Source organism: Hermetia illucens, chromosome 2, assembly GCF_905115235.1.
Source record: "Hermetia illucens chromosome 2, iHerIll2.2.curated.20191125, whole genome shotgun sequence".
NCBI lineage: Eukaryota > Metazoa > Arthropoda > Insecta > Diptera > Stratiomyidae > Hermetia > Hermetia illucens.
The window spans coordinates 145,824,402-145,846,842 of record NC_051850.1 but is presented as its reverse complement, the minus strand read 5'-3'; the positions used below and the strand labels follow the sequence as shown (position 1 = coordinate 145,846,842).

At 40.9% G+C, this 22,441-nt stretch overlaps 1 protein-coding gene across 5 annotated transcripts in view; it reads right to left on the bottom strand.

Moving 5' to 3' along the window:
- Positions 1–22,441, bottom strand: part of LOC119648691 — an 81,871-nt gene that overhangs the window by 2,728 nt on the left and 56,702 nt on the right. For 3 of the 5 annotated variants that reach the window (XM_038050493.1, XM_038050492.1, XM_038050491.1), the window contains 4 exons: positions 15,710–15,908; positions 10,553–10,709; positions 2,191–2,309; positions 1,731–1,805 (listed from right to left, as the gene is read on the bottom strand). In XM_038050493.1, the coding sequence (XP_037906421.1) occupies positions 1,731–1,805; positions 2,191–2,309; positions 10,553–10,709; positions 15,710–15,871 (513 nt within the window). In that variant the 5' untranslated portion in view covers positions 15,872–15,908. Of the gene's footprint in view, positions 1–1,730; positions 1,806–2,190; positions 2,310–10,552; positions 10,710–10,880; positions 10,959–11,034; positions 11,077–15,709; positions 15,909–22,441 lie in introns of those variants that run through there. The other 2 variants (XM_038050495.1, XM_038050494.1) reach the window with 2 other exon arrangements.

The window sequence follows — 22,441 nt, the reverse complement described above, 5'->3', positions numbered from 1 at the left end:
TCATTGGCTTAGTAAGAAACGGAAGAAAATTCGGTTTTCTGTTAGGTGACTAAGCCTGTAGAAATTCTCTTAAGAGGTCATTAACCGGAGGCTAGGTCGAATCGTCACAAATTCCTGAGGCCACGTGCTATTAGGATGCGCCCTCCTGGACAAAATCCCAATTCAATGGCCTTTGTTCGTCGTAAATTAGGTCAGTCGCATTGTGTTTCTCAACCATGATCTTGCAAAGATAAATCAGATAACACGCGTCAATGAGGTGACTAACAGGACTAGCCTCGTCGCCAATTAGATGAATACTTCCAAGCTACCTTAAAGGGGTCATCCGGTGTGAAGGCCATTTTTCGGCTTTTTTTAGAAATTTTTTGTGAAGAACTGGATAAAGATATAAATACGAATTTTTCACCATAGAATTAATAATATCTTGAGTGTGCATAGTAATTCTTCCAGCCCGATCGCATAGTTCCTTATTGAAATACAGAGCAATGTATATACCCATCTCTAAAAAAAGGTGTTTTTCTGCTGCCACGCTAGAGGGTGCTGCAACCATCTTAAAAGGTAAAGGAATTTTAACGTACAGACTTAACTACAGTCTGCAAACTAGGATTATTAAAAAATATTAAAAGCTAAATTTTTGGTGCCGTATGAAACTTTTTTATGAAGTTTGGTGTTTTTCCACGGCATCTTCAATGAATACAAAAAAAACTACTGAATGAATTGCAATTATCCTAGTTTGCGGACCGTAGAAATATTTTTTTTTGAGAATTGTGGGGTCCTAAGTCCGCATCAACTTAATGCCGGACCGGACCAAATGGGGAGCAACTTACTACCTCTTTTTTTGGTCCACGGACCCATCGTTTAGGGCTAAGCACCCAAACTTTACAAAAATATCAAGCGATGACGGCTTTACGATTTCTTACCAGGGCAGAGGCAAATCGTCAGACGCTGCCTCACCTCTGCCCTGGGAGCAGCGTGACCGAAGCGGCTCGCAGACGCCTCTCTCATAAACACACTCTTGGTGAACTTCCATTTAGTGTCTGAACAAGGTCATAGCATACGCTTGTATAAAACCCTTGGATATTACAATGCTAATCCAAGAAGTCCGTACAACGTAAGGTGTATTTTGAGGGCCAAGTTTTACATAGAGGCGTCTTTATGATTTTTCCCCGATTTGGCGGTTGCTGAGAATGAGTCTTGTATCACTTCATATTTGTACTTTGCAACCCCCACTTCAATATTGTACAACTGACGCCAAATCTGTTTCGTAAAATTCTAATTAATACCTTTAATTTTATACCCCAGACAGTTATATATGGAGTAAAAAAAAGTGACAAGTCCTAATTCTAAACTCCACATAAAATCAGCCTCGAGGTATGCGGGAGACTTCATAGTCTGTATATGTGCACCAAGTTTTTTCACAATAGATGTAGCCGTATCCGATAAACGTGCGTGCGACAGACAGACTATAAATCGATTTTAATAAATTTTTGTATTCTTGAGAGCATTTACTGACTTTTTTTAGGATCTCACTTAATAAGTGAGTGTAGGACATCTCTTTATAGATGTTCCCTTCTAAATAGAACCCCATATTATCCCCATCGCTTATTTCCGATTACTAGTTTCAACATAAATGGTTCGATTGTTATTGTTGTTTTCCAATAAAAGCTAACACTAAAAGTACTAATATTTGACTTTCAAAAAGAGATAAATATCTGTTATTCAGTGACACTCACCACTTTAGTATCCTCGTTGTTGGTGCAGCGTGAGACCTCAGCCTTCATTTTATTGATTTTCAATTTGAAGTTCACCTGAACAAAGGACGAAATGAAATCAAAAATAAAAGCGAGTTAATGGTGAATATATATTGTGCTCCCTCAAATAGAAAGAAAGTATATTAACGCAGCAGTTAATTATCACAAATCATAATACTCTCGTATGTAAATGAACGAAATTACACATCGCCATATTTGCATACACCTACGTTACCAAGCTAATAGCTTACTGGAGCCATAAAAACCAAAGAGTCATAGCGTTAATAGTCTTCACTTACATATATATTATATTATATGTGCGCATACTGTTCCTGAATTATACGAAGGTAGCATAAACATAAAAAATAACCACAACTATATAAGTTGGTTATTGTGTGCACGTGAAAGGAAACTAAAGGATCGAGAGCCAAATTATACATACCTCATTCTGTGCTACACCCCATTCACTCCAAATGGGCAAGATGAATGTATCGCCAGGCAATGCTTGCTCTATGTCACGCCATTTCTCCGTAATCACGTAATCACGGAAATCACGCGATACTGCGACATATTGAAAAAATGCGAACCATCAGCGAAAATGAGAGAACAGAAAAAAAATACAATAAGAAAACAGAAAAATTTACATTAAAACGGGAAAGTAATAATTAGAATAATGGAAGAAAGAATCGATTAGCGGAAAACATATTTTTTTTTTCAACATATGGGGTAGGTTTTTCATGATTAATATTGCAATTCTTCTATGTGTATACCAGGCATTAAGGATTATAACTAGCTTCATGCAATAACCACAGCCCAACGAACGTGACCCCTTACATTTTAAGATTCCCTTCGCAGACACGTGCAGTCTGTTTGCGGTGTACTGGAGGGATGTGTAAAGAGAGTACATAATTGCTACGGCTAGTTTTGGTAAGCATTAAAAATGATTACAATATATACCTATGCATGGAGACATTAGGTTTTTAAAAAGATCTAAATATCTTTCTTTTTCAAACTTAAGCAACAGGTAAGATTCTTTGTGTATCATCATCGGTTTTTGATCTCCCCCAACTCTCACAAGAACTATAATGAACGTTGGTATTGGAGATGGTCTGAATGACCTTCGGAATTGACTGTGGTCAAACACGAGAGCAGAGGTATTTCAAAACCAAAAAAAAAGTGGCGAAAGTTGATCGTGCAGGTCCGCCAGCACCTAAATGCGCGGTTTTGGAATATCATTCTCGTCATCCCCCAACCCTGACGTTCGTCATAAAATGCGAAAAACCGTGAAAACGCGAAGGTGTTACAGGAGGGAACAGCTATAATAACAGCAGCAGCCCGCCTTCCAGGGAAGTAGGATCTAATGCTCAGCATAGCGTTAACTGCTTCAGTTGTCAAAAGGAGTATGAACCGATTTGGGGCGTATTTCACCCCCCAAACATTTTATCCGAAGTTGAAGGTTATTAAAGTAGACGCACATCAGTACCTCAGCGTGATAAGAGCTTTTATCAAGAAATGAACCAGTGAAGGTAGAGGGGTGGTTGACAATGTCCATTAACTAGGAAGGAAGAGAAAGTCAATGATTACTAAAAGCCTTAGGCGATGATGTCTTTACGGTTTCTTACCAGGGCAGAGCCAAATCGTCAGACGCTGCCTCACCTCTGCCCTGGGAACAGCGTGATCGAAGCGGCTCGCAGATGTTGAATGCTCCTTTATATAATTCGCAGAACACAACATGACTACGAATTATATTGCGCGAATCCGCTTTGTTGACCAGAGTTTGGCCAGAGCTGAAACTATTTTTTTTAGAAATGTGGAGTCCTAAGACCGCATCATCTTAATGCTGGACCCCACAATTCTCAAAAAAAAAAAATAGCTCTGGCCAAGCTCTGGTCAACAAGGCGGATTTGCGCTCAATATAATTCGTAGTCATATTGTGTTCTGCGAATTATATAAAGGAGCATTCGACATCTGCGAGCCGCTTCGGTCACGCTGTTCCCAGGGCAGAGGTGAGGCAGCGTCTGACGTTTTGCCTCTGCCCTGATAAGAAACCGTAAAGCTGTCATCGCCTAATTTTTTTAGAAATTTTGGGTGCTAAGCACCTAAACGAGGGGTTCGTGGACCAAAAACAGAGGAGTAAGTTGCTCCCCATTTGGTCCGGTCCAGCATTAAGTTGATGCGGACTAGATCGACCTCGTAGAAGTTCCAATGGTAAGTGAGAATTAGGTTCTAGAAACTGCCTGGAAAACCGCTGAAAATAAGACACCTGACTTGGATAGCATCCCCAACAAAACTCTTCAGACAGTAGTAAAGCGCCAAATATGTTTGTCGAGACATTTACCGCATGTCTTAAAAAAGAAACATTTCCTGCATACGCTAACGCCCTTTCACATGCAAAACAAATCTTTGGGTAAACCTCCGTTTTAAAACTCGATCCACTGCTGCGCAATGATAACTGGAGTTAAAATGAATAAACAAAGGATAGGTTTCTTCAAACTACATTTTTGCTACTAGTTTAGTACTGAAGAAAGGGGTAAGTCGCTCCCGAAATATACATTTACGTTTAAAACCGAAAATCTTAGTTTGGAGAAAGCTACCCCTTGTCTATTTATTTTAGACTGGACTATAAGTAGCAGACGAAAACCTAATCTCTTAGAAACTAGACTAGAAATAACTAGAGGCCCTAGTAAAATCCAGAGTATCATTTGCCGATTTCTCACTCAATAGATGCAATTCAGATGAAGGACTGAAATCATACCGAACAACATGCCGCGTCGCACAAGGGTCCACACTTTCGTGAATCTCCCTGCTGCCGTAGCCACCGTTGGTTTGGTGAGCATTTGCATGGCTCCTCGAACACGGAAGTAGTACTAATTACCAAACGGAATTCACCACCAGAAAATGTGGTTTTGTGGAGATCTTTATGAACCTTCTTTCATTTGAAGAAAAGTACAGCTGAGGGTCGTCGTTTGTCGGTGCAGTCCTAAAGTGAGCATGCTCTACATAAAACATAGTGCAAATAGTGGTTTCGACGATTCGAAAGTGGGAATTTCGATTCACGAAACGGAGAACCTGGAAGTCTACCAAAAAAGTTTGAAGATTCTGAACTACAAATATTGCTCGATAAGGATAACATTCAAACTCGAAAACAACCCGCAGAATCATTGAATGTGACACAAGCGAGCACCTCTGGCGAGGTTGAGAAATGGTGCCACATGAATTAAACGAAAGACAGCAAGAAAGAGGGAAAACCATTTGTTTGTCATCGAATCATGGCAGGGGAAGAAAAATGGCTCCATTTCGAGAATTCTAAATAGAACAAGTCGGAATACCGGAAGCTCGCGCTTCGGATATAAAGGTTTTGTGTTCATTTTATGTAAGAAATTTCAACGCACATTTTTCTATCCGTATATAGCTACAAATCCAACATAATCCTTCATATTTTTCCAAACTACGAGACATACCTACATATTAGAGCCATAAATATTACGCTCACCCTAAACAAACAAACTGCCTATTTCCGAATACTGTACACATATATGCACATATATGAATTGGTCGTACCCATATTTCCGATTTACTTCTTATATTTATTTGAATTAAGCACTACCCGCAAAGTTCATTAGCACGCATATATTATATACCTACATGCACACATGTCTCGTTGTAGTATTGACGAATTGATATGTGATGATGACGTCATGCAGGTTGTAGAGTGCACGAAATTCACAAAAAATTGTAAAGTTTCACCCTCTATAACTTTGTTAATAATAATTGGATTTTCTTCAAACTTGTCCAAATTGTGCATTATATTCTTCGTTATATGCATGCCAAATTTTGTACTTCTGGAATGAACATAAGGGGGGTGCCGGGTAAATTTCTAAAATGTGGAAATATACTATTATTAACTTTATTTGTGCAGATATCGAAACCGGATATATTTTGAGGCCTAGATTTCATAGAGATGCACCACTGTGATTTTTTTCAGATTTTTCGGCTGGATAGGTTCTGAGAACGAGACCTGTTACACTTTTTGGGGGTCATATTTTGAGCCCTCACTCCCCTATGTTTCACCTAACATCAAATATTGAACCAGTTTCGAAAAGTACTAATTGAGACCTTTCATTTGATACCCCACATGGCTACATTCTGTGAAAAAAAAATGTTCACCCTCCATTCACATGTATGGGGAGCCCCCTTTAAACTTAGCAAAAGATGGCGGCACTTACTGCATGTAAAGGGAACACCAGATTACATACTCTCACCAATTTTCGTGACAATCGGTCCAGCCGTTTCCGAATAAATCGGGTGTGACAGACAGACAGACAGACAGAGAGGCAGACGGACAGACGGACAGACAGACACCGTCTCGATTCTAATAAGGTTTTGTTTCACACAAAACCTTAAAAAGGAACCATCAACATCGACTGCAAGGCCAAATTGGTTTGGGAAAAAGACAATGCTGTGTGTTGGCAGAATCACAAGGGTGTGAACTGTTTTGAGCTTCCAAAAAGCAGGTGAAAAGGTTGATATGTAACGCCGCATCAGTCGAGGCACCATTGCTGCGCTTCGCTGGGATCCCCTAATCCACCCGCCCTACTCACCAGACTTGAGTGTGACAATTGGAGGGGTATCTGCGTGCTACCTGTCATCGCAAATGTAATAGTAATAATCCTGGGACACATCAATGAATATCTCGAGAGCTTCATCGACAGAGAGCAGCTTGGTTTCCACTCTGAATCCTCCTACATAGATCACATCCACACCCCACGGATCATTTTGAACATTACGCGAAGTCTAGATCTTCTTTTCCCCAGTTTTTCATTGATTTTGAGAAGGCGTTGGACAGCAAGAATAGGGAGTATATCTGGCATGTTCTACGTAGGAGGGGTATTGTGGATAAACTAATTGCTATTATCAGAGCAACATTTCATGGCGCAAAATATAACAAGCTGCACTGACTTAAGATTTCAGAGGAGTTCGATCTAGAAATCGGAGTCCGCCAGATTGCATTTTGTTACCGATATTATTTCCTCTTGTCATCGGTGACGTCCTCCGTGATACTTTCACAAGAGTGTGACGTTTCCCTCAAGCACCTCGACTACGCTAATGGCATCTGGGTCATGGACTTTGGCCAAATAGCTGTGGATTTGGGGAAAGGTAAGTAGTGGGGGATTGAAGTTAAACGCTACCTAAGGTGTCAATCAATTTGAATATCTAGGTAGCGAAACTGGATGGCGCTTCACGCATTATCCGCGCTAAATCAAATTTCGTTGCCTTGTCAGAGTTTTACTGCCACTCGAAAGCTCTAAGCCTTCATTAACACCTGCTTGAGGCATATCATCGGACTGCGCTGGCCTGATACTATTTCAAATGAAGAACGTGGTCGCCACACAGGAAGGTTACTAGGGGCGATGTGATCGGAAGGCGGTAATGGATAGGTCATATATTCAAGTAGAGTGAGAATTGCATTGCTATGCCTGCTACGTAATGCAGTGGAATCCACTCTCCCAAGATGCCCGACCGTTGGGTCGCCCCAAGCGCAAATTTGAAATCTCAGCCCCCTCAGCCCTCTCCTCGCAGCTACTTTATACCAGACTATTCGCAAACTATAGAAGAGTAACTACGGTAGATACCAACTAATTTATCAATAACAGAATACATATTACATATTACGCCTTATTAATTTGTCTATTGGTTCTACGCGCCACGGCCTTTCTGTGTGACGCTCCATAGAAAAAAGTTAAGTAAAATTTGGTAATTTTGAAGATTTCCCTACTTTGCTCTTGCAAATGGCGCCCAATGCGTATTCTGGCATTAAACTTCGTTTTCGTATGGTAGAGAGAGATGACCGTGAATTTTCCAATTTTGCTATTTGGCTTCAACCTAGGCTACTTGTAGATTTTCTCACCTCTAAGGCAATGGTGCTCTCTATTCAGAAACCAGGGTATACCAGGGTCATTGCGCTAGACAGGAGCCGGTTTACTGAAAATGAGCCAATACACCGTATACTCGCATTTTTCGATTATTCAGTAAACCATTTACTCAGAGAGTAAAGTTTCCTAGTCTAGCGAAAAGTGGTCGAAGTAATTTTTTTGTTGATGATGCTGGGAATTGCACTTGATGACGGACCGGATCACTTGGGAAGCAGGTAGTTATCGCTCCATTTATATATAATATAATTCGCACTCGTGTCGTGTTTTTATATATAAATGGAGCGATCACTACCTGTCGTTATTTTCGGTCACGCCGTTCTCAGGGCAGAGATGAGGCAGCATCTGATGAGTTATCCCTGCCCTGGACGAAACGGTCAGTCAAGATTTTTGTAAAACGTGAGTGTTTAACCAAAAAAACGGGTCCATGGACCACAATAGGAAAAGTAAGTTGTTTCCCAACTGGTCTGGTCCATCGGCCTGGTCTCGATTTGAACTTAGAACGGATTTCACTTCAATTTAATTCGCACTCATGTCGTGTTTGCGATTATATATAAATGAAGCGATTACCACCTGACCTTACATTCGGTCACGCTGCTCCTAGGGCAGAGGTCGGGCGTCTGATGAGCTGCCTCTGCCCTAGACGAAACGGTCAGTTAAAATTTTGGAACCTGCTTTTATCGTCTTTGAAACCATGGAAGAATGGCTATGCACTCTGCACTTGCAGGGCAAATTTCGAAATATTTGTAAGCCACATTAACGTTTATACTCCTGTCAAGAAGGCGGCAGGGGCAGACGGGGATATCTTCTATTAGGTAGCGGAATGAAACCTGGAAGCCTGTCCAAGGTATGATATCAAAATTATACTTGGAAATTTGAAAGCCAACTAGGAACGGAGCCCATATTCAGGAGATACGCCATTCCATAGCTTACATAAAAACACCAATGACAACGAACTGAAATGGATATTGCAAGTGCCTGGTTTGCGCGGAAAGCGGTCCACAAATAAACAAGGATCTCACCTGACCGGTACAACGAGGCGCAGAAGGCGGAAGTTTTACCAACAAGTCAGCAGGATGAGGCTATGCTTAACAACCAAAATATCGACGAGTTCGAAGTCCGGCAAACTAAAGACCAGTTGATGAAATTCATCGGCTTAAAAATCGTATGTTATCAGTAGGCGATGGAATTACAACCGAACTGGTTAAATATGGAAGCGATCAACTACACCAGGCGGTTCAATGCTTGATGACCGGCAACGGGGCATTATCTGTCCATTCCTAAAAAGAAAGACATCACTCATTACCACAATGATATAGGTATCACCTTGCTGAATACCATCTATAAGATATTTATCCACCATCTTCCTAGGCTGGACAGCCCTATATGCGCAGAACATCATTCGCTCATACCAAAGAGGTTTCCCTCCAAGCAAATCTGCAATAGATTAGATTTTCTCTGTATGGCACTCCATAGAAAAACTGTCGGAATATGGTCATCAATTGCACCAACTCTTCATCGACTTCAAGGCCGTCTATGATTGCATAGTCAGGGTAGAACTGTACACGTCCATGAGAGGATTCGGTATCCCAACTAACAAAAACTGTTCCATTCGAAACATGTCACTATAGTGTCAAAGCTCTTACTATACAAGGCATTGATTTTGCAGTCCACATGTATTCTTTGAAAACATAGGTTCTTAGCAAGAAAAATTGCGAAATTTCAGCCGCGTTCGAGAGAAGACAGGTTGCAGTGGGAGAGTCCCTTAATCCGTATAGATGAGGATAATCCAGCTCGGAAAGTTTATTAGGACAATATCTATGATAGAAAAAGAAGATGTGGCAGACTCTGCCTCAGGTGAAACGATGGCGTAGGGCAAGATGCCAGGCAGGTTTAAGGGTTATCAAATTGGTGGACCTCAGCACAAAATCGGGATATCTGGAGAGACAGCCCTAGCTAAGGTACCGGTTGTTTCACGTTGAGGATGTTCAATAGCGTTTTACTCCTTGTATCCCTAATAAAACACGTCATACTCTAGTAATAACTTATTTTATCCTGCCCGGTAAAATTGTTTTCTACCCCCTTCCTGGCGATTTTAGCATTTCGTTTTTCCCGCGTAAGCTTCCCAGAATCGTCATTTCTTGCTGTATGTGGCTATGGGGCTCACATAATATGATATATTTGACGATTGGGATTATCAGGTGCATCATCTGAACTCCTACCAAGCCATGTCATCAAACTTGCAGAGGGATTATCGGAGTGTTTGGAGGTGAAGGTAGAAGTGCAGGGATGAAAGAATAATTTTCTTATATTTATAAGAAATGAAAGGAGGTAACTATTGAAAAAGATTTTTCCGAATTTTTAAATTGCAGTGTAATGCTATTTGTAGATGATGTAGAACTCGCTTGTATTTATGGATCACGTACGAAAGAGGAGTGTAAAATGTCAGGAATTTACATCGACTGGAACGCATTTATCCGCCCCCCCCCCCCCCCGCTCTTTATCCAGTCCGTGAAATATTTTACCCTCAATGTTTGATATGTCTATCGCTTTTACGCTAACACAAGAAAGCTGTTCTCAATTTTTGGAAATTAGGAAACCTCTTATAGTCGCAAATCCGATTTTTAACCGGAACTCTCATCTTTGTATAGTATACAGCATTGTTTGAAGAAATCGTATAATGTTGTTAGTTTCTAATATAATTCAAAATTCTGAGTAAAAGTGAGATGATATTAATCCATCCCATTTGAACCACATATTTTCTAACAATGAAAGGAAATTCTTGAAAACCCCAGCTAAATTTTTTTATTATACATTTCTTTGAAATTTATTGTTCCCCTAATGGAAAACTAAGAGTAATTAAAAATCACTTACCATAGATCGCGTCATCAGTATTATCGATATAACGGACTTCGTCTTCAATAAGTGCTCGAATAACATCATTACACGTCGTTCTATTTGCTATTCCTGATATGAATCTTGGTTCACCGCATATCCAAATTGGAATTTCCTCTTCATCTTTGTCCTTCATCTGCAATGGTCAATGTTATTGTCACTAATTATATTCAAATTAGTTCTACGATTATTTGATAATATAATATGATATGCAAAGATAAGGGGAAACCATATGAATTTACTCTAAATAGAGTAAATATTTCTCAGATTAGAGTGGAACGTCCCCTAAAAATTTCTGACAAATTACCTCCAACTCTGATATACGTACATAAGATAACCATCAAACAGTGGTTTCTAATACATAAGAAAGAGTCCGTTTCCAAAACTGTCAAAGAAGGTAGAGTAATTATCATACCACATGAAGTAATTAATTTCGACCAGACAAGTTGGTCAGCACTTACCTCCAGGCATGGTGGGCGACATGCCTTTAATTGATTCTGGCTGACATTTTGAAATTTCTCGGCTCTTATTTTAGGTAGGTGTCTTTCAATAAAGAATCATATGCCGCTTGGCAACACGGAATCTGACCGAGCAGTGAGACTCCTGTAAATTGATAGTGGGATTATCCTATTGGTGATAGCAGAAACGTCGTTGTTTCCTAAAATGAAATCTATTCATTGCCTTTCTCGCCTTTGGGCTGTGGTCATTTGCCACATCATGAAATATTGAACTGCCAATTACATGCCCTTGTTTTTTGCTACAATTTGAACAGATGCGAATTTTCATCACCGCTCTGACGAACCAATTCTTTCGTCATTATTCCAAGATGAGAGTCTAACTTTTTTCTTCGCATTTTTTATGGTTTTGTTTGCAGAACGTCCTCTTTAACTTGGCCCTCGAGAAAGTGATCCGTGATGCCGAGGTAAATGCAAGAGGTACGATCCTCTTTAAGTCCACCCAACTACTGGCCTATGCTGAGGATATCGACATCATGGGAAGAACCACCCGGCTCAATAGGTTACGGTGGGCGGGTCACTTAATCCGTATGGATAAGGATGATCTATGGTAGAAAAAGAAGACGAGGCAGATATAAATATTGCCCTTATGGACTTTTCGGGTTGGATCATCCTCATCCATAGGGATTAAGTGACCCGCTCCCCGCAACCTATTAAGCGGGATTTTATCCACAACCAGACGATCATGTTATCGCTCATAGATTTCGTCGTTATGTAAGCTACGGAATCGTCCATCCTCATGTAGGGTGCCAAAAATTCTTTGCATGATTCTTCTTGCTAAAAACCCAAGTCTCCCAGGAATACATGAGGACTGGCAAGATCATTGTCTTGTACAGTAAGAGCTTTGACCCTATAATGAGACGTTTCGATCGGAGCAGCTTTTGTAAACTGAAATAGGCTCTGTTGGCTGACAATAACCGTGCGGGGAATTCATCATCGTAGCTCTTATCGGTTGTGATTTTCGACCCTAGATAGGAGAAATTATCAACAGTCTCAAAGATGTAGTCTCTTATCTTTATTCTTCCGTTTGTCCAGTGCAGTTTGATGCTGTTGGTTGATTGTTTTTTGGTCCAGACATTGACACCATATACTTTCTCTTGCCTTCATTGATATGCAGTCCAAGATCTCGCGCCGCCTGCTCGATCTGGATGAAGGCAGTTTGTACGTCTCGGATCGTTCTTCCCATGATGTCGATATCGTAAGGACTTAAAGAGGATCGCACCTCTCGCATCCACCTCAGCATCACGGATCACTTTCTCGAGGGCCAGGTTAAAAAGGACGCATGATAGGTCATCCTGTAGACCGTTGTTGATGTCAAATGGTCTTTGGAGTGATCTTGCTGGTTTTATCTGGCCTCGCACATTCGTCAGGGTTAGCCTAGTCAGTCTTATTAATTACGTCGGGATACCGAATTCTATCATGGGCGTGTACAGTTTTACCCTGCCTATGCTATCATAGGCGGCTTTAAAGTCGATGAAAAGATAGTGCAACTGATGTCCATATTCCAACAGTTTTTCCATCGCTTGCCGCAGAGAGAAAATCTGATCTGTTGCTGATTTGCCTGGAGTGAAGTCTCTTTGGTATGAGCCAATGATGCTCTAGGCGTATGGGGCTATCTGGCTTAGCAAGATAGCGGAGAATATCTTATAGATGGTACTCAGCAACGTGATACCTCTATAATTGCTGCACTGTGTAATGCATCCCTTTTTATGTATGAAACAGATAATGCCTCTTTGCCAGTCGTCAGGCATTGATTCGCTGTCCCACACCTTAAGCACAAGTTGATGAACCACTTGGTGTAATTGGTCGCCTCTATATTTAACCAATTCGGTTGTAATTCCATCGGTTCTTGGCGACTTTTGATTTTTAAGCCCATGAATTGCTCCTATACTTGGTGGCAGCAGTATTTGTCCGTCGTCTTCAGTTGGCGGGACGTCCAACTCGCCGATGTCCTGGTTGTTCAGTAGTTCATCAAAGTACTCAACCCATCGCTCCAATATGCCCATCCTGTCAAGTTCACAGATCTGTTGGTTCTCCCAAGCTTCCTTCTTCCATCTATGAAGTCGCATCTCCGCTCGTCGGAGTTCGTGATAAGTCTCTGCGCGTCCCCGCGTTCTTTGAGAATGCAACATTACTCGGTATGCGGCATTCTTCCGTTCCATTGCAAGCTTACATTCATCGTCAAACCAGCCGTTCCGGCTCCCTTTGCAGCTGGGGCCAAGTATGTTTGTGGCCGTATAACGTTCTTCAGATGATTGTGAAGTTCATTTGTTGATGCTTCATCTCCAGGATCTCTGTTGACTGCAGTTATTGCGGCATCCATTTCCCTCTTATAGGTGTTGCGGAGGGTTGTGTTGTGGATGGCTTCAGTGTTAACTCTCACCTGATTGTCAGAGAGGATTCTGGGTGGTGTTGTTATTCGAGCTCGGACACCATGCCAACGAGATAGTGATCCGAGTCTATATTGGCCTCCCTATCTGTTCTAACATACATCGAGGTTGAAAGGTGGCTCCGTTCGACCCACACGTGGTCAATTTGGTTGAAAGTGGTCCCGTCTGGAGAGGCCCTCGTATGTTTGTGCACCGCTTTCCACTCCCAACAATCATTTCGCGTAACACCGCTAATTGAATAATCCGCGGTCCGTTATCATTTGTATTTTGATGTAAGCTATGGGAGCCAACGTATCGTCTGATATAGGGTTTGGTAGTAGAGCTGTTTTTGTTGGTTCAGCAGGCGTTCCCAGGTTTTATAGTCCATCGTGGGTAGCAAACCACGTTTCGTCCTAGGACCTATGCTACCCTTTGACCCCCAGCAGTCGGTAGCTGGGCGAAAAGTGAAGATAATACTTCCAAAAGTAGCTATGGTAATATCAAACAAGTGCTTCTCATTTCGAGGCAACCAAGTTATTCGTGTAATTCAAAAGTAAGTGGATCCATATAGTGCCCAGGATATGCCCTCATCACGGGAAAAATATTGAAAGAACTTCCGGCGAACGCAATCACCATATTCCTACATATTCAAAGTAATTCTACGTCTCGCCCATTACCCTGATGCTCGGAAGACTATATCGATTACAATAATTCCTAAATATGGGAATTACCCAAGTAATATCATACAGGCCCAAAAGTCGCAATCCTTTCTTAAGTGCTCGGAAAACTACTAGTTACAAAAGTCGCATCATATCTAATGAAAAGCAAAGTAATTCTTTAAGCAATAATCGAGCAAGTCCCCTAGCTGGTCTCTGGGTGCACTAGGGGACAGAAAATGTTTCCTGTTCACTCCTTGGTGGAATATAGAGCATCCACATAGTCAGTGCTTCAGTTTCACTATCATCACACTTAACGATGTGCAAGTGATAAGCTCACAGCAGCGAGGCAAACACAGACACCCTTGACGACTGTGATTCGAACCTAGAGCAGTGAGATTGGAAGGCTGCCGCTCCACACCCTCAACCATCGCGCCGTCAAAAGAGTATTGCTCAGCGATAATTTTGGGCGTGACTCAAGTGTTCAACAAAATCACATGAAGGTCTGATGTTCAAAATAAAGAAGTTACTTCCTGTGCATATGCAGGACAATTTAGATTTTTTTCTTCTAAAATGCAAAATTCTGAGAGAAATACAAAAGCTACAGTCTTGTGATTCCAACATCCAGGGCGGAGTTCCCGAAGGCAACATCCTAAAACCAATTCTTTACCTCATCGGCCATCAACGCTTGTACTAAATGATACTACCATTTCAGGTAGCCACTGCCATTCTCAAATTGAATAAAAAAATCTGATTAATTGAAAGTGACCTCAAGGATGATGTAAAGTATTACGGTATGCACCCGAATAGACGACTAATGGGGAAGATACATATCGCGATAAAAATACTACAGTGAAACTAAAAACATGTATGAGTTTCGAAATAAAAACTCTAAGCTAGGATTTGAGTAAAAACACATACCCTAAAAACTCGTCATAATGTCAATCTAGATTTATTTGCTCTGAAATTTAGTGTGCATATTCGCTTCGCTCTTACGCTTACCTTTCAAATAAATGTCAAATCTAGGACCAACTTCGGAAAGTACTAATCGCGACCTTTCATTTGATACCCCACATGATTATATTTGGTGAAAAAAAAAAAGTTACTTTTACTTTTAACCTTACTGAGGTCCTTTTCTCCTTTTTAACCCCACACAATCCTTTGTCATCTTCACCTTCAGAAATGACTTTATTTGCTCGTCAGCCCTTTTTAGTAGGAGAAAATTAATCAAAAAAAGATGGCACTAACTAATAATGTAAGGAATTCCAAGATTTTTTCAATTGGACATAAAATGGTGCCCATCGATTGCGCCATCCTTATAGCAAAAGTAATCCAAGCGAAAAAATTTAGGATTCCAAAATATCTAACAGCCTCCAAGGGTAGGGAAAAATTACGCTCTTCCATGTTTCAAATTTGATCAGTTCAGCATGAAGAATTTTTCCAATATTTCAGAAAAAAGCCTAGACTTACAGTGTCCCTTAATTACACATTGCAGACAACTTTATCAACCTCAACATTTCCACCGTTATCCTTAATTCACCAATCCCCTCTGTCCTTAATGTGTTATTCCCCAAAAATAGTAATCTTCGCCCTTACCTGAATGTTAATGGACTGGTTTGATATCGATTTTATATCGCGCTGCACGTCATCGTTACCATCCTTTCGAAAGTTTGACTGTCGTGACGCTGATGCTAAAGTTGGAGTTGATAGTCCTGCAATGTTGTTTTCATGCGGTAAAGTTGAATTTTGTGGCGCCATTAGTTTATCAGCTCCGCCGACAATAGCAACGTTCTGCCTGTAATATTATTTAATCAATACTTAATGAATGGGTATAAGCTTGTGTGTATATGTAGGGATATAAAGATACACATACATTTGCTATCGTATTTTTTATGAAGTAAGGATTAATATGTTTGCATGGCGAAGAAAGGAGGAAAAGGGCATTTTTTCAAAATCCTGATTACATTCATATAGACGTGCACGACTACTGGGAATACATGCGAAACTATGTAATCCGAGGGTAGTTGGTTTCCCTCGCGATTTACTGAAAGCGATAATTTCGTGTGGCGCTCCTTAAAATGCGGCTACCGCTCTATGTGGCCAATGTCTAGCAGACCCTTTTCAGAAATCATGGAATGTTCATGCATGGCGGTGCGTGTAACATGATTTTTAATTGCAGTAAGACTTCAGCAAATTACGGTTGAACTCGTTTAAGCTTTCGCTCTAAGACGTTTCACGTACATAGTCCTCGGCCGTGGAAGTGGGAAATGATGTATTGGAACTTCCTTTTTGGAAAGCGGGTACGTGATGGAAGTACTACCGATAAAAATCGTTTTCATTTGCATAGTTTTTGTAAGACTTTTCAAGACAGAAAGAAAGTTATTTGCATATCTCTGATTAAACGTTAGTTAGTCATTTTAGTATTTTGGTATTTTATTATGGGTTAGGTGTGTGGAAAAAATCTGTGTGAACAGTATTCATCATTGTTGCTTTATTCCGCCTACGTAAGCATGTATAGCCTCATGCAATCTTGTCTTTAATCACGCATGAATTGAGGGAAAATCGATTTTTTCTAAGAATTGACCAACAGTTACACAATCATGAATTATTTTTCACTTAATTGAAGACAATTTACCTTCAAATTTTTGATGCTTAGACACCATTTTGAGATAAAATAAGATCTCAATATTTACAGAGTTAGTGCAATCTGCAACTGATCGTCCTCGGAAGGGGTTTTTTAGATTATGCAAAAATAGGTCATTATAACTTTAAGTCCTGCGAAAAGCGAGTCAATAACATGTATCCTTGTAAGTCTAAACGCTTTTCCCAGCGATGTTCCCATGCCTTCGAACTGCCAGAAGAGAAACCTTTTCTACAAAGTAGTTATTCACAAATATGATGACCTTCCCATTGGCAAGGCATTTTTGTCATTCGGGCACAAGTTTCAACTTAGAGAACAATAGAAGTCACTTGCGGCTACATGTAGCGAGTAAGGACGGCCAAGCAATCCCAACCATAAGGGCACATTTTTTTTCACAATGACCGCCGCCGAGGTGTGAGACAACGCTTTGTTTTAGGGGAAGGACCTCTTTTTCCCTGTAAACCTGACCGTTTTTCCGTAGTTTTTATATTCGCCTTGCAAAACGATTTATTTATTTATTAATGGACAATAAACAGAGTAAATTCCATTTATTTATTGCCCTCAGAAGGAGGCAAAAACAAGAACTTTAACCTATACTTAAAACAACTGAAAGAAGTGTTTACGGAGACTTCATTGCAAAAGGTTGCACCACAACATTACTTCTAAAATAGAATATTACAATATTACTTCTTCAATAAATATGGCACTAAAATCCAAAGCCATATTTTGTATCACCAACCTCATCGAAAACCGTGACTGATCTATGATAATTAGTTCAAAAGAAAAGTCAATTATTTTTGGAACCGCAGTCTGTCCGCATATTCTAATGCACAAAGCACACCTCCTGATATAGTCACACATCCTCTGCTATAAAAGGGGAATGTAATACCTCCCGAGCGATAGTCCAATTCCGCAATGTTTATTTGCTCTGTGTATCGACTCAATTAGTAGATCGGCCAAATGTGACTTGCCGAATATGATAGGGTGCTTTTGAAATGCCTGTTCCAACCTTCCCCCCGCGCGAAGAATTCTGGAAATTTCCTCTATAAGCGGATTGAGTGTTCACGGCTAACAGTGTTTTTCTACTGCCTTAGCGGCACTGTTTTCAGTTCTGTTACATGAGTCAACATACTAAATTTAAAATCAGCGAACGTCGTGTGGCAAAAGCTCGTGCTGCAAGAGCTGTGGTCCATTGAATCAAAATTCGTAAACCATAAGCTTCTGCAAAGGACAATACGCAGAATTACACTTCGACTCCACCTGGGGTATATACTCAGGAGAATTTATGGATAACCGATACCCTTCGCTTTACCAATTCATCTTCAACAGCCTTTTGGACTACTAATCCAACAAAGGACCACCTCAGAATCAGTATATGCTGTGAATCTAATAGGAACTGCCCCTAAACATCACTGTACTATTCTGCTAGAAGCACCACGCTGCCCAATTCAATTTTGGAATGGTACCACATGCTCTGGAAATCAGCCTTAATCTTGAGTTGGGTAACGCATCCCCGGGCGGCAATCAACCGAATGGTGTATCCTTGGCTGACCTTTGTCCTGCTGTATATGACCGTTGCGTGGCCATCCATTGACGCGTCAGTAAACCCTACAAGCTCCACCTCTTCACCACCAGACACATGCTCGGTCCAGTTTGGAATCCGAACCTCATTTAAGTGTGGTGGTGACGCCAGGGCATTTCTATCTGAGCCTTGGATGCTTCTTTAACGCGATCATCCCAGCCATACCCTTCATACCATAAACGCTGAATTTCAATCTTTAGTTCCATAACATATAGCAGAAACCAGCCGATGAAGTCGAATAGAAGCTATGCTTAGTACCCTTCTTTTAGTATATATGATATTCCAACTTGGATCAATGCTATAGAAAAAACAGTCTTCCTTGGAGTTGTAATGTAAGCCAAAGATCTTGAGATCGTACTTTGCATCTCCAGATCAACATAAAATTCAATTTGCTGACGCTCGCTGCAAAACTTCTTTCCTGATAGAGGTCCAGTTTGGCAAGTTGACCCTTCCGTAAAATTTCCGTAGGCCTTCTTGATATGATACTTCAGTGAATTTCTTCCTCTGGAGTATCATCATCTGCTGATGGAGTAATGCGAATGTCCTGCCGTGATACACAATCCAGCTCTGAGGTCACCGTTTTCAAGAAATATTTCTTAAGCGGTACTTCAGAATTTTTCATTCAAAATAATCTGAGTTTTGTCTGATCTTCCGATTTCAATAGTATCTGTCAATACATTTTAGTGATATCGCTAGAATACACATATTTAAACCGGCGAATTATAATTAGGATGTCAAAGATACGGTTTTGCTAAGGGTGAATCAATTGGTTTAAACTAACTCTATTTGGCGTAGAACTTTACGTGTTAAGGACATTCTGTGTTTTCGTAAAAGTAGCCTCCTACCGAATCACACGAATATATACGGAATACAGTATGCTTTTCCACTGATATCCCCCTCGAATTTCCTTACGACCTCTTCCATTTGCCCCAAGTTCAAATACTCCGTCATGAATTCGTCTGACTTAAGAGCTTCATTCTTTAGCCATCTTTTTTCCTGACCGAAATAATATTTAACTGCCCAATGGTAGGAATTCCCATCCTTAGGTTGTCTTGCCGCCATGGAGGTGGTACTAAGTATCGGCAGTCTTCAATCCGATAATGATTTTGCGAGTAAAACTCGTCACAGCCCTGATCATCTATAAGATTCGAATCGTCTCTACTTAACTGCATATCCCCAAAAGTACTCAATTTTTGCTCCCATTCCTTCGTTGACACATATGTTAGCGTATACTATGGCAATGAATACTCAGCTGGACCGGGCACATGTGTTTTGGAAAAGAAAACTATCCACCGATACTAGATCCTAGTTCCACTGGAACATTCGATGCTTCGGTTACAAGATCTGCCAATTTGTTTTCCTGCAGCAAGGATTTCACTCGATGTGGCTCTTGAAGGAGGCAACGTTTAGTTACCCTTTTGACCGCCAAGACCTGTTCAAACATTCTCCCGCATGAGGAAATCTGGAGAAAGACAATTTGCATAATTCTGCAAACAAAAAGAAAAACTGAAGGGACCAAACTGTTGTGCATGATAATATCGACAAAGTCACGAAGCAGTACCCAAGGATACTTCTCTACTTGAAGAGAGTTAAGGAGGATTGGATTGAGTATATCCGTCATGAGAGTAGGAAAAGAAAGTGATTTGAACGGGTGGCACATAGAGTATACTTGTGGAGGTTTAACGCTAAATCATTAGCAGAGCACTAACGAGGCAGAGTGTCTAGGTTATATTGAAGGAAAACACAGTCCATAAGCGACGATATAGCGGAAAACAAATTAAGATCTTCCTCATAGGGCAAACAGATACTCGTACAATTATGTAGTGGGGAAGATCGTTGGTAAAGAATAAAGGTAACAAAGAGTCCAGAATAGAGCGCTATAGGACGCCAGCAAAACCAATCGTGACCTAGGCCAACATTGGAGCCAAGTTTGCTAATGAGGTACTCGACAAGAAGAGTGGTAAAGACGGTCCCAGTAGGAGACGCGAAGGCTGCTTCCACAAATCACAAGATAGTTGCGAACTTTACAGAGGAGCCAGTGAACTTAAAGAACAGAAAAAATGGTTGGGCGGAAATGCGAGAGTTGTAACTGTAGGACCAGAATGGCGCTCCAGTGAGAATTCTGCACTGGCCAGAAAAGAGGGGACGTAATAAGGACATCTAATAGAATGGTAATAGAACGTGCTGAGTGTTTGGTTACACGTAAACTGAGAGAGGAGGGAACCCAAGCTGATAGTCGCCAGGGCTGAGCTCAAACCTTCAAAGTTTCCCTTACGAAAATTAAATTTGATGGGCTTGCGCAAGGTAGGTGAGCATAGTCAAGAATACGATTTAAAGTGATTTCTGGCAAGGTTAAATGGGCGGCCTGGGTGTTCATGAAAGGGGGTAAGGAAAGAGGAGGGTGGATGAAGTGGTTGAGAAAGGAAGAAAGTCCGAGAGTGATAGGAAAAAAAACATAGGAATGGGAAAGTCGCCGCAAAGGATGAAAGGAAGAGAGGGAAACAAAACGGTTAGGACTTCTAATAATCTGTCGGAATAGTCTTCTTACAGGAAAGGGGCTGATGTTGGAAAAATAAACACAGGATATGATAAAGGAGTATATACGTCAAATTTTAACTGGTCTTTTCTGTTGGTAGGTCTTTCAACAAGCCGACCAAAAAAATACATTTCCTGTCAACAACTAATGAAAACCTCTCAGAGTTGGTTTTAGAAAAATGTTAGAGTGTGTTTGGACATAGGCATCACACTGCCCCGGTTTTGTCGGGCAACGAGCAAAGCTTCTTGGCAACAGCTGCGACGTCGGGATGTTGGTAAATTGGTCCGCAATAAGTAAGGCAGAAGAGTCGGAAAGACGTGCTAACAAACGTCGTTGCGGAGGAAGACCTATGTTATATAACTGCACTCTAGAAGAAACTCGATGGAGTATCATCAAAAGTTACGACATGAAGCGCGTTGGCAGTATTATCAACTCCGAAAATTTCCACAGTGTCGTTAAAGAAGTCACGCGATTCAAAGACCACCCACCCCTCGTACGGTTCATTTCATAATCGCCTATGAGATACTGGTAGATCGACTCGAAGCCGACCAACACATAAAACCATCGCTTATTCAATCGGTGCAAGGTATGCAGCTTGTTCAAATTTGGAATATTCGCCTTATGAAAATTTCTGACGGTGAGACAGGTACAATTCCGCCAATAAAAGTGCCCTAACCAGAAATGAGCTCTTTAGCTGTCTCGAATCCATACTGTTAGCCATTAACAAACTGCGATGCGAAATCTGTTCGCGATGAAGTACACATTCTGCAACTGGTGGGCAATATCTTAAATTCGAAATCTTTCACCGAGTGCTGAGCGGATACCAAAAGAACGAATATTACCTCATTCTTATCGAAAGTAAATGTTATGCTGGGTCACTTGGATTGAAACGAGAACACCGGTCGATATGACATCATACCTATCATCGAGAAGTCGCAAGAGAAGAGTAGTATGCGGTTGACGGTTATTGGAACAAGCTGATCAAAATTGTCCTCAATATTTCAGCCGTCTGAAGGATTAATACATTAAACAACATTTATAACTAGGATAAGGATAGGTCGTTGAAAAAACTTGGTGGTCACCAATCCTAAAGAAGTTATGATGCTTCAAATGGAGGTATTTTGATATTATCATGTTGAAGTTTGTTTTGCCAACCCCACCCCCGAAGAAAAAAGATGGCAAGAGAGCATGTAAGGGGAACATAAGAGTATGCCTTTCTATCCCCGCTAAAAACCCGTAGCGATCAATATTCCTTATATTATTTGTAGGATAATCATCGTCCAGATGTACGAGGGGCGTTACGGATGGTGCCTCTTGCCTACACTCCCTCGCCCCCTCCCAGACTTAACAGTGATCTTTGCTTTATAAAACCAGTAACTCATCCGTGATTATCAATTTGACTTGTATTGCGGTCATTATTGCGAAAAAGGTTGAACTCGATCAGCGGAGGGACCAGATGCAAAGAATTCTCTGAACTAATAACTTCCTTCCTCCCCTGCCGTTGGTGAAAGGGATTCCCTGACTTGAAGATTCCCAAAGCCGGGAGAGCAGGAGGACTAGTTCTCTGAT